General features: G+C 36.7%; 1 protein-coding gene across 2 annotated transcripts in view; it reads right to left on the reverse strand.

Moving 5' to 3' along the window:
- BAZ1A (bromodomain adjacent to zinc finger domain 1A) overlaps positions 1-13,263 on the reverse strand; it is an 84,677-nt gene that overhangs the window by 18,981 nt on the left and 52,433 nt on the right. The window contains exons 13-19 of one of the 2 annotated variants that reach the window (XM_045848534.1): positions 12,797-12,892; positions 12,454-12,678; positions 11,098-11,263; positions 10,728-10,841; positions 5,543-5,667; positions 2,341-2,937; positions 502-665 (exon numbers count right to left, since the gene is read on the reverse strand). In XM_045848534.1, coding sequence (XP_045704490.1) covers positions 502-665; positions 2,341-2,937; positions 5,543-5,667; positions 10,728-10,841; positions 11,098-11,263; positions 12,454-12,678; positions 12,797-12,892 — 1,487 coding nt within the window. The remainder of the gene's footprint in view (positions 1-501; positions 666-2,340; positions 2,938-5,542; positions 5,668-10,727; positions 10,842-11,097; positions 11,264-12,453; positions 12,679-12,796; positions 12,893-13,263) is intronic. The other variant, XM_045848533.1, reaches the window with a different exon arrangement.

Genomic DNA, 13,263 nt, shown 5'->3' on the forward strand with positions numbered 1-13,263 from the left:
AAATAATTCTAAGATTGGTCAGTGATAGCATCAAAAAAGTGATAGATGATAGCAAAGCAATGAATAGAACACACATATCGAGCATGAATTACTTACAGATTTTAAAAAGGTAACAAAGAAACCAATAAACAAACCAGACTCAGCAAAGCAGGCAGGAGCTGGTCAAGGAAGAAGAAAATATCCTTACACATTTCAACATCTTGGATGAAAATATCATTAAAACAGGTATTTTAAAAAATACCAAAAATTAATATTACAAAGGTCAGTTTTGTTCACTAAATTCTATTTAAGAAAGCAGTTAGTAATATAGCATATTTAAGAAGGATTTTATATTCATACATAAACATTTTAATACAGGGGAATTATAAACAGTTTTTTATAAAGAATATCACTGACTAGCATTTATTCAAAACACATATAGGTTGCCTATATCAAAGAAATTAACAAGTATGACCAAAACTCTGGCAATTAGATAAACTAAAAATGGGAACAGGTACAAACCTTTATTGCTCCTAATGTTCCTTGGTAGATTCTATCTTCAATATCCAAAAGAAAATCTCTCAGCCTCAATTCAAGCTGCCTCTCTGCAGACATCTGAGATGGATCACTTGCATTGAAAGCTCTTCCCCGAGTATATATAGGTTTGCTATCAGTCTGAGGTTTGTCTGAAATAGTTATCATAAAAAGGTAAAGGTATTGACCTTTGTTATGATTTCCTTATTAAAAATACAATCTACCCCCTGTGAGTATTATGATCATGATATGATGGATATTAAAAACCCTTAGTAAATCCTCAAGGCACTAAAAAAAGGGGAGGGAGAGAAAATGTTTGCACATCACATATTTGAAAAGGGACTTATATCTAGAATACAAAAAGATCTCTTATAATAAAGATAAATAATCCCACTAAAAAGGGCTTATCTGAATAGACTTTTCTTTAAGGAATACATACAAATGGCCAAAAAGACTATGATGAAATGCTCTACATCATTACGCATTCAGGAAATGAACATCGAAAACAAAATGAAGTATCACTTCACACATCTAAGATGGCTAGAATCAAAAAGTCAGATAATAGCAAGTGTTGACAAGGATATGGAGAAATCTTAACCCTTACACACTGTTGGCAGAAATATAAAACGGTATAGCTGCTTTGGGAAATCGTCTGGCAGTTCTTCAAATGATTGAGCAGAATTACCATATGGCTTAGTAATTTCATTCTTAGGTATATACCTAAGAGAGATGAAAACATGTAGACACAAAAACTTGTATGCAAATGTTTACAGTAGCGTTATTCAAAATAGCTAAAAGGTGGGAACAACAGAAATGTTCATCAACTAACATATGGATAAATAAAGTGTGGTATACAATGGAATACTATTTGGCCACAAGAAGGAAAGAAGTACTGACACATGCTACAACTTAGATGAATCTTGGAAACATTATGCTATGTGAAAGAAGTCACAAAAGACCGTATGTTATATAATACCATTCATGTAATATGTTCAGACAGGGATACTGCAGAGACAGAAAACAGATTTGTGGCTGCTTAGGTCTATGGGGGGTGGCAGCTAAAGGATAAGGTGCTTCTTTATGAAGTGATGAAAATGTTCTAAAACTGGCTGTGTGACAGGTGCACAATATTGGTGAATATACTAACCGCCCCCCTCCCCACTGAACTGTCCACTTTTAATGGGTGAATTGTATGGTGTATGAATTAAATCTAAAAAAGCCATTAAAAAAAAGAATGGTGAGCCACAGTTTTTAATCCTGAAGAGAACTAAAGTAGTATGGTAATATCTTCCAAATTTCAGAGTTCTTTACCTAGAGAATCTCACTTAGCAATATAAAAACTTATGAAAAAACAGTAACACATTTTTAAGTATATCTGTCATCAACGGACCAGTCATCGAATGGAAAATGTTGCTGCCTGATTTGCCTTTGCAGCTAATCTCCAAAGTGATCACTAGCAGAACCTGTCCCTGGACCCTCAGCCAAAACCCTTAACGAGTGACCTCACCCAGTCGTGATCTCTAAAACTGATGGTAACCTTAGAGCTTCAGGTATTCAGAACCTGCGGGTAAAGGAATGAGATCAGGAAGACTATGCATCTTCTCACATTGCTAGATGTGTTCCTCATAATACAAGTGGAACCCAGTGAAATCTAGAGAACCTTGTTTTCCTAATTGGCAAACTTTCTCTAACTCTCAAACCGACAGCATCATCTAAATGAAAGATATGGTGCTTTAATAGAACTGTAATAGTTTGAAAATGTTTAATCCCAAACCAGAGTTTATGGGGAGAGAAAAATAAAGGCAGTAGTTTTCACTGAAAATTTACCTGAAAAATGAAATTTCTCTTCAGAAAAACGAGCTAGATGTGCACATATTCTGTTTTTCTCTTGTAACAAAGTTTCTTTTAAGGCACTTTCTCTATGTCCTCTAGAATTAAGAGCTTCGATAAGTTGCTCTAGCTGTTCACAAGAACTGTAAAAGCACCACCGGTTTGGCTTATGCACTGGTTTTGGCAACTGCACAGAATCATCACATGGACCTTGGTCAATGTTGGAGGTAGATTCAGACATCAAAGACTCTCCAGTTTTAGTGGATACCTGAGCATTTTGAGACTGTACATTATTCTGAAATGACGAAGGTCTAGGCAACAGCATGTCTTCAGTGAGACCAGAATAATCCTCTTCAATAAACAATCCAGGAATAGAAGGGAAAATCCAGTATCGCCTATACATGCGGTCACGGCCCAAGGGAAAGATATTGGTGCATGCTATGGCACTTTGGATTTTTTCTAAGAGCTCTTTCTCTTTTCGCTGATGCTCCTGTTTTAAAGCTTCTTCCTCATCAGCAGTGAGAGGCTCTCTTGTTAAACAGTTGATCTCTTCTTGCCTTGTAAATTCTTTAAATCCATTTTGTCCTCCTTTCCCTATAGATGAAACAACATTTGATCATCATCACATTTTAAATTTTCATTAGAAAAATATAAGGCTACCTCCAGTCATGTGTTATGGACTGAAATATATTCCCCCAAATTCATGAGTTGAAATCCTAAACCTCAGTGTTACTGTATTTGGAGACAGGCCCTTTAAGAAGATAATTAAGGCTAAATGAGGTCATAAGGGTGGGACACTAGTCCTTCTAGGAAGAGAAAGAGAGACCAGAGCATTCTCTCTCCTCCCACTGCTGGTACAGAGGAGAGGTTGAGGACACAGTGAGAAAGTACTGTCCAGTAAGCTGGGGAGGGAAGCCTCACCAGAAATGAGCCCTACTGGCACCTTGATCTCAGACTTCTGGCCTTCAGAACTGTGAGAAAATGAATTTCTGTTGTTTAAGCCACCTAATCTGTGGTATTTTGTTATGGCAGCACTAACGGACTAATAACACTATGTTGATAAGAAATTGGTACACTTAAATATAGAGGGACACACACAAATCTGTCATTGCTATACAGGACAGTGTGTCAGAGTCTGTTATTCTGCAGGATATATAGTCAGTGCTTCCTCTAAATCAGGAGTCAGCAAACTACATTTAAAAAGGGCTAGCCAGTAAATATTTTAAGCTGTAGAGGTCATATGGTCTCTGCTACAAAGACTCAACTCTGCCATTATAGCATGAAAGCAGCCACGGACAATGTGTAAATAAATGAGCATGGCTGTGTTCAATTAAACTTTACAATCACTGAAATCTGAATTTCATATCATTTTCACATGTCAAAAAACATTCTTTATAAAATTGTTTCAACTATTTAAAATTGTAGAAATCATTTTTCGCTTATGGGTTATATAAAAGCAGGGGGCAGGGCAGATTTGGCCAAGGAGCTTAGTTTACCAGCCACTGCTTTCAAGTAAGAGAAACCCTAACTTTTAGGTGGCTATCTAGCAATCCAAAAGAAGGACATTTCCCAGATCTTCTCTCCCCAGGAGGCATGGTTACACGAGAAACTTCTGGTGAAAGAGATGGGAACAAAAGCATTACATGTAACTTCAGGGTTGTGCCCCTCTTTTTTCTTTCCCTCTTTTGACTAGCTGAAATGGACACATGATGATAAATCACTTTGGAACATGAAGATGGAAGCACCAATGAGATAGAAAGAGCCTGGACTCCTGGTGCCCTGCCTGGACTCCTCTCTCTTATTTCAGTCACTGTCAAATTGCTTAAATGTCTGGGGAGTGTTTTTTCATTCTACTTTTTTTTTTTTTGCTTGAAAGAGTCTGTATAAGATTGAAATTATTTGCTTCTTTAAAATGGCAGAATTACCTATAAAGCTGTCCAGTGCTAATGTTTTCTTTGGATGAAGATTTATTTTTAAACAATTTATTTATTTATTTATTTTTAGAGAGAGGGGAAGGGAGGGAGAGAGAAAGGGAGCGAAACATCAACGTGTGGTTGCCTCTTGTGTGCCCCCTACTGGAGACCTGGCCCAGAACCCAGGCAGGTGCCCTGACTGGGAATTGAACCAGCAACCCTTTGGTTCACAAGCTGGTGCTCAATCCAATAAGCCACACCAGCCAGTACTGGAGGAAGATTTGTAGTACTAATTCAAGATCTTTAATGGTTTAGAACTATTCACATTTTAACTTTTTCATTAATTCATTTTAATCTATTGTTTCCCTGTATTTGTCAGGGATTATTCTATTTTCCACTTCTAATTTAAATTTCTTCAATGTACAGGGACTGTATTAAACAAATGTTAACATGCAGTGTTGACTAGTTTAAAATATTTTCTAGTTTTCATTATGGTTACTCCTTTTGCTTGACCCATTGCTTGGAACTATGTTTTAAAACTCCAATCATATGAAGTTTATTTGTTTTGAATTTCTAAATCAATTGCATTGCAATCAGAGAATACAGCCTCCTTGATACAGGAGATTTTCTATCTATAATAACCATTTAGAAAATAATGTAGAAAAAAGTAGCATCCAAATTACAAGCACAGAATAAACTTAAGGATCTCCTCCAACAGTTATTAAATGAAGATGGTTAAAGATCCTCAGAAATAATTTGTTTCAACAGCTTTCAAAAAAATGTATTCCCTTTGACCCAGGAATTTGTGAAATTATTTTAAGGCAGTAAAGATTTCCATTTTCAGAAATATGACACCAATTACAAGCATTACTGATCTTTGAATCTCTACTATCTAAAAGGCACTAAATGAATGTTGAATGGGTACCTATAGAAAAAAATTTTTTTCTACTAGGCCTAATATAACATAGTAAATACAAAAACTCAACAAAACTCACTGACTAACCAAACATGGAAGTTACAAGAAACTAACCTATCAAAGAGATAGGAATACGGTCTCTTTCCCCTAAAGTATAAATGACATGTAAATAAAGACCTAATCATAAATATACTAACATAACTTCATAGCACCATTTAATGACAGAATGGTCACCGCTATGGGTTGAGCATTTAAAAAACAAATGGAATCACAAACAAAAGTAAGTTAATATATATTTCAGAATAGCTGAAGTAATAAAGTGCCTCAATTAAAAACAAGTAAGCATGTCCTTAAGAAATTTCTATATTACCCCTTCTGCTTCTTTTGTGTAATCCTGGGTCATCTTCATCTTCGGTGACTGTATCTTGATCCAGTTCCTTTTGCTCCATTTCCTTGCTCTCAGTGCTAGTATCAAAATCTTCCCTTTCTTCCTCCCTTTAGGATAAAAACAAAGATTATGTTCATCAATGAATATATGACTCCATTCATAAAATATTTACTGCCTGCCTACTAAGTGTCAGGCATTATGCTTGGGAAGTAGTGGACAAGAGTTTATAGTCTTGCAGAGAAAACATAAACCATTGTGAAATTAATATATATAATAAATACCAAGAAAGGAGAAGTTCAAGGTGCTATGAAAACATTTCAAGAACAAAATCTAGTCTCAGGATCAAGAGAGAAAGGCTTGGTTGGCTCTGGCTGGGTTGTCTCAGTTGGTTGGAGCATAGTCCCATACACCAAAAGGCTGCAGGTCTGATTCCCCGTCAGGGCACATACCTGGGTTGTGGGTTTGATCCCCGGTCAGGGTGTGTATGGGAGGCAACCAATTGATGTTTCTCTCTGTCCCTCTCAAACAAATAAACATATCCCCAGATGAGGATTAATAAAAAGAAAAAATAAAAGGCTTGCTTGAAGAAGTGCCATTTAAATTGAGAGACTCAGGAGGAATAAGGTGGCAGAAGAAATCTCCATTTCTAGTAGAGGTGATAATATGTACAGGCATTGAATTGAAGGGAACAGGAAAGAGCATATAATTTTGAGAGTGTAAAATAAAAAGAAGTAATCCAAGATATGGGTGATCATACTGGGCCTTGTAGGCATTATTCAAAAAGCAATGGAAAAAAAAAAAGGAGAGAGAGAGAGAAGGAAAAAAGGCAATGGCAAACTAAAAGAGTTTAGTAAAGGGAAATGGTATGATTAGTAAGCACTTTGGCTGCTTTGTAGAAAATTATCTGGCAGAAAAAGTAGATGAGGGGAGACCAGCCAAGTGGCTGCTAAAATTGTCTAGGTAGTTGGCTGGGAGGTGATGGTGGCTGGGTAGAAAGAAGATAAATAGACAAATAGTGGAGGAAAAAGGTAGACAAATTTCAGATATAAGGTAGAATGAACACAATATAAATGTTTTACTAATTGGTTATACTGTCCAAATTAAAACTAGAATTGTATAAATCTTGAAGTAAATTCTACCATTTATAGTCTACATACAAAGTGAGGTTTGCAAACTCAGATGTATTCAGGAGCCAGAGAGATAATGTAAATGAGTGAGGCTAGATGAGAACAAAAAATTGAAGTTGTGGGACCTATAAAGTGTTTATTTCTTTTTTAAAAAATGAGATATCACAAAGAAAAAAATTTTAACTATGTGAAGTGATGAATATTAACTAAATGTATTATGGTGATCATGTCACAATATATGCATATATTAAATAATTTTGATTTATAGCTTAAACTAATACAATATTTTATGTCAATTATATCTCAATATAACTGGAAAAAGTTTACAAAATGTAAAAAACAAAGGGAGATATAATTTAAATACCATAAAAGTCACTGTTTTAAAGTGCATGAGTCAGAGGTTTATAGGATGCTCACAAGGCTGTGCAATCATCACCACAATTTAGTTCCAGGATGTTTTCATCATTCCAAAAGAAAAATCCCATAGTAGTCCCTTTCCATTTTCTCTTCCCCACTGGCCCTGGTGACCACTCATCTACTTTCTGCTATGATTTATCTATTCTGAACTTTTCACATAATTGCAACCATACAATACCTGACATTTTAGGACTAGCTTCTTTCCCTTGGCATAATTTTTTCAAAGTTCATCCACACTGTAGCATGTAACAGAGCTCCATTCCTCTTTATTGCTGAGTAACATTCTGCTGTGTGGGTACAGCACTGAAGGGACACATCTTTTTGTTTATCCATCATCAATTGACAGACAGGTTGTAACCATTTTTTGGCTCTTAGGAATAATGCTGCTAATTAGCTTTCACATGTACATATTTGAGTGAATGAAAGTTCTTAATTTTTTTGGGTATGTACCTATGAGTGGAATTTCTGGGTCATATAGTATCATATGGTTTAACTGTTAGAGAAACTGCCAAACTTATTAAAAGAAGCTGTATAATTTTATATCCTGCCATCAATGTATGAAAGTTTCAATTTTTTTCCACTTTCTTACTTGTTATTGTCTCTTATTTGCACTATGACGATCCTAGTGAATGTGAAGTGGTATTTCACTGCGATTTTGATGTGCATTTAGCTAATGACTAATGACATTGAGCATTTTTTCATCTGCTTTTTATACATCTTCTTTGGAGAAATGCCTATTAAAATCCTTTGTCTATTTTTTAATTGGGTTGTCTTTTTATTGTTGAATTGTATGAGTTCTTTTTTTAAAATATATTTTATTGATTATGCTATTACAGTTGTCCCATTTCCCCCTTTCACTCCCCTCCACCCTGTATACCCTCTCCCCCCGACCTCCCCCGCATTTAGTTCATGTCCATGTGTCACACTTATAAGTTCTTTAGCTTTTACATTTCTCATACTATTCTTACCCTCCCCCTGTCTATTTTCTACCTACAATCTATGCTTATTCTCTGTACCTTTTCCCCCTCTCTCCTCCTCTCACTCCCTTGTTACTAACCCTCCATGCTCCATTTCTGTGGTTCTGTTCCTGTTCTAGTTGTTTGCTTAGTTTCTTTTGGTTTTGCTTTAGGTGTGGTTATTAATAATTGTGAGTTTGCTGTCCTTTTACTATACATGTTTTTTCTTTATCTTCTTTTCTTAGATAAGTCCCTTTAACATTTCATAAAATAAGGGCTTGGTGATGATGAACTCCTTTAACTTGACCTTATCTGGGAAGCACTTTACTGCCCTTCCATTCTAAATGAAAGCTTTGCTGGACAGAGCAATCTTGGATGTAGGTCCTTGTCTTTCATGACTTGGAATACTTCTTTCCATCCCCTTCTTGCCTGCAAGGTCTCTTTTGAGAAATCAGCTGACAGTCTGATGGGAACTCCTTTGTAGTTAACTGTCTCCTTATCTCTTGCTGCTTCTAGGGTTCTCTCTTTCATTTTTACCTTGGCTAATGTAATTCTGATGTGACTTGGGGTGTTCTTCCTTGGGTCCAACTTCTTTGGGACTCTCTGAGCTTCCTGGACTTCCTGGAAGCCTATTTCCTTTGCCAGAAATGGGGAAGTTCTCCTTTATTATTTGTTCAAATAACTTTTCCACTTGTTGCTCTTCCTCTTCCCCTTCTGGTACCCCTATAATTAGGATGTTGGAACATTTAAACATATCCTGGAGGTTCCTAAGCCACTCCTCATTTTTTTGAATTCTTGTTTCTTCATTCTTTTCTGGTTGGATGTTTCTTTCTTCCTCTTGTCCACTCCATTGATTTGAGTCCCAGTTTCCTTCCCATCACTATTGGTCTCCTATACATTTTCCTTTATTTCACTTAGCATAGCCTTCATTTTTTCATCTGATTTGCAACCAAATTCAACCAATTCTGTGAGCATCTGGATTATCAGTGTTTTGAACTGTGCATCTGATAGGTTGGCTATCTTTTTGTCGCTTAGTTGTATTTTTTCTGGAGCTTTGATCTGTTCTTTCGTTTGGGTCATTTTTTTTTTTATCTTGATGCGCCTGTTACTAGTGAGGGATGGAGCCTTAGGTGTTCACCAGGGTGGGGCTATCCACATCGCTGGGTTGTGATGCTGTATGTGGGGGAGGGGTCCGAGAGGGAACAATGGTACTTGCTCTGCTCTTTGCCGGATTTGAGTTCCTTCCCCTGCATCCCCCAAGCTGGGACCTTCTGGTGCTGATTCCCGTATGGGTGGGCTTGTGCATGTTCTAGGACCCTGTGGGCCTCTCCAACGAACTCTCTTGTGAGGCTGGGAGTCTCTCCCGGCACCTCAACCCCCCCAGGGGTTTTCAATCAGTGTTTTGAGGCTTTATTTCCCTGTGCTGGGGCCCTGGGTTGGGACATCTGTCTTGCTCCCCAGTTTCACCTGGTTTATCTGTGCTTGAATGAGGGACCACCCAGCCCACCAGCCACCTTGCGCGCCAGCACCCTTCCACAATCCTCCACCTCACTGGGCCTCCCCTGCTGCTGCCCCAGGTGCCTGAGGTACACCAGCCACCGCTTTTTGCTTTTGTTTTGCTGCAACCCTCCTCTACCTGGCTACCCAACTCCGCCCCTCCTGCCAGTCTGGATGGATGTTTATTCTGTAACTCCTTAGTTGTCAGACTTCCATACAGTTCAATTTTCTGTCCATACTGGTTGTTTTTTTGCTTCTAAATTTTTGTTGTCCTTATTTTGGTTGTGCGAGGAGACTCACTGTGTCTACCTACACCTCCATCTTGGCCGGAAGCAGGAGAAGAAGCATCTTTTTACATTCTTGACAGTGTTCTTTAAGGCACAAAAGTGTTTAATTTTGATGAAGTCCAATGATCTGTTTTTCTTTTGGTTGCTCGTGTTTAAGGTGTCTTATCTATTAACTTTCCAAAGGCATCCAAATTCAATTTCTTAAAGTGTTGATGAGACCATACATATCAATGGCATAAAATACAGGTGTGGCAATTTTATGACCTATGACCTTCCAACTTAAAAGGTATTTTTACATATAAGTGTGAAACACAGTGTACAACTATAATGATGGTGGTGGTGGACGGGGCGATACACTACCCTAATGCTAAAAAATATATTACTAGTTAAACATAGCCTATTAAAAGCTTTCTGGGAAATTATCATTAATAACATTAATTCTATGAGAAAATGAGCTTTAGATTCCCTGGAAGTAGTTTTATTTTTATTTATTTATATTGATTTTTAGAGAAAGAGGGGAAGGGAGTGAGTAAGAGAGAGAAAGAAAGAGAGAGAAACATTGATTTGCTGTTCTACCCAATCATACACTCACTGGTTGACTCCTGTACATGCCCTAATGGGGGATCAAACCCACAACCCTGACACACTGGGACAGTGCTCCAAACAACTGAGCTACTCAGCCAGGGCCCTTAGAAATACTTTTAGACACAACACATGTATTCTTGAGGACCATCTATACTATGTACCTTTCATAGGCTCACTACACAACTATTGTACCTATAGGAAATGGGCTTTCTAAAAATTTTGAAAGCATTTTAGAGGTCAAGGTGCTGATATTTACTCCTTATGGAAAGTCAGATGAACAGTGTAATTCATACCATACCCAATAAATGCATCTGCAGTTGGATTTCTTTGCTCATCTTCCTTCAGTTTTTCTTGTTTCTCTTTCATTTTTTGTTCTTGCTCCTTAAGTTTTTCTGCCTTCCTTTTACGAATTCTGAAAGTTAAAATAACATATTATAGCCTATCTAATGTTTTTAACTTTAGCATCTTGCCTTTAATCATCAAATTATGGAAAGTATTCCAAATGTTATCATAAAACCATAATGGAGCAATCCTGTCATAATCTTTTAGTAAAGCCAGCAAACATCAGTGGGAGTCAATGTCACATTACAGCCCAATGTGAAATTTGGTTCCAGGTGCAAATAAATAAACAATCTTCATTAGCACAACTAACTACAGTTGTCTCTTACCTAGCAGCTGCTTCTTCCCTCTCTTTTCGATGTTGTTCTGCTTTTAACTCTCGGAACTCCTGCTTTGCCTGTCGTAATATATCAACATAATCTTCAATAAAATCCCTAGTAGAAACTAAGGTCAGTAGTTTCCCACAGAGAGCATGAAGTATCTTCATTTTTTCTCCTGTCAAAAATTGGTAAATAACTTTTTTATTATCAATGACAAAGAAGGAATTGTGTTTGAAAAATTTTAATATGTGACTCAAGGTGAAAATGCTTAAGAAAGAATAGGGGAAGTCTCTTAGGATCATACATATCAATGGCATGTCTTCAGAAAAAAAGCAATGTTGAGTCCAATTTAACAGTTTTGTGATATATAAGGCATTTCTTTTTTAATAAAAATTTTATTTATTTATTTTTTAGAGAGGGGAAAGGGAGGGAGAAAGAGAGGAAGTGAAACATCACTGTGTGGTTGCCTCTTACACACCCTCTACTGGGGAGCTGGCCTGTAACCCAGGCATGTGCCCTGAGTGGGAATCAAACCAGTGACCCTTTGATTCACAGGCCGGCACTCAACTACTGAACCACACCAGCCAGGGCATATAAGGCATTTCAAAAACTAATGACTACCAAATACAGTTAAGTAGACATAAAACATTTCTAACTACAAAGAATTATTTTTCAAGTTTTAATTTTTAGGCTCATGTATATATAAGGTTCAAATCAAAACTAAATTATAACCATAGGGTTTTAAAAAAATGACAATAGGCAAAGTGTGACTATGAAACGACTGCTCAAAAACACAGGCATAAATTCTGAAAACTGTATGAGTGTTAGGAAGTAAGGTCTCTACTTCTATTATAAGTTCTGTTCTCTTAATCATATCAAATTAAACCCTATATATTTTTATATTATAATTTTTTACATAAAAAGGAAGTGAAAAATGACTTTATCTTAACTTTTATACTGTTTCTCATACCTTGAACACTTATTAAAGCAAATGTGAGAATTGAGCAGCTACAACTTAAACATCTTCTATACTAATTAATAAGAGTGAAAGCTAGTTCTCACTTATTCTTTTAAACTTAGTAGATTCATTAGACAAACTAAAACCTTTCTAAATAGTAAAAAACCCAAATGGAAAAGAAAAGAAAATCTTAAGTAATTAAAGCTAACACGAACAACAATAGTAGTCACTACTAGTAGGTCACTACTGGTATTCCAACAGTCTTTTTTAAAAGACTGTTTTCTCTCTTTCTCTTTTAAAACTGCTCATCACCTAAAATTTCTCCTTGGCTACCTAGTTTTCTGGGTGTAAGAGGCATAACAGGGTGGAAATGAAAAGGTCATACAAATTCCAACTTGCAAGTTTACCTGGTGTCAAATCATACACTGAAGTGCTTGACAGTTTCTTGACTAGACTGGGGCTGCTTAAACGAAGCTCCATGCAGGCATCATCTGTAGCATCAAATCCTCCTCGTTTCTGATATCTGTACTTTGCATTTGCTGATGTCACATCAGCACCTGAAGCTAAGATGTGCAGTCTGAGGATTTCAGAAAGAGTGCAGCTATCAAGATCCAAGCTTTTCAAACTGCAGCCTATAGTTAGAAATGAAAATAGTCATTTAGAACATAAACCATAAATCCTCAGCAATGTAAAGTGTACCTTTATGAAATAAAAATAAAAAGCCAATAAAAAAAAAAAGCCCACACATACCCTGGTGCAACTGCGGCCATGCAGCTGCCAAAGATGCAACTGCAGACAGTGCAGATTTTGTGGGGTCTGCATCTTCATCCAAAGCCTCTGTTAAATCTTTAAGGAAATAAATACTTTATTCTAGTGCAAATTAAAGCTTGAATATTTGGGAACAATGCCCTTTTACAATGACCAAAGAAACGGCAAACAGCTTAACATTCACAAACCTCAAAAGAACCAACTCTAGGTACAAGCATCATTTACATTCTACCTAGTCTCCACTTAAAACTTTAAATCCTGTGACGTGGACTACACATTAAATTTTCCTTACTTAACATAGAGAAGACAACTTCCAAGTTACCAACAAGATGCACATACACCTTCCAAAAGATGGTAAAAAACACTTTAAAATTAAAAACAAATCTCCTTGTTCAATATAACTTCGGAAAAGTCAACTTTGAAAATCAGAATCCACTTGAAGATATTCA

This window comes from Phyllostomus hastatus, unplaced genomic scaffold, assembly GCF_019186645.2.
Source record: "Phyllostomus hastatus isolate PE091 unplaced genomic scaffold, TTU_PhHast_1.1 phas_contig_62, whole genome shotgun sequence".
NCBI classification, from domain to species: Eukaryota; Metazoa; Chordata; class Mammalia; order Chiroptera; family Phyllostomidae; genus Phyllostomus; species Phyllostomus hastatus.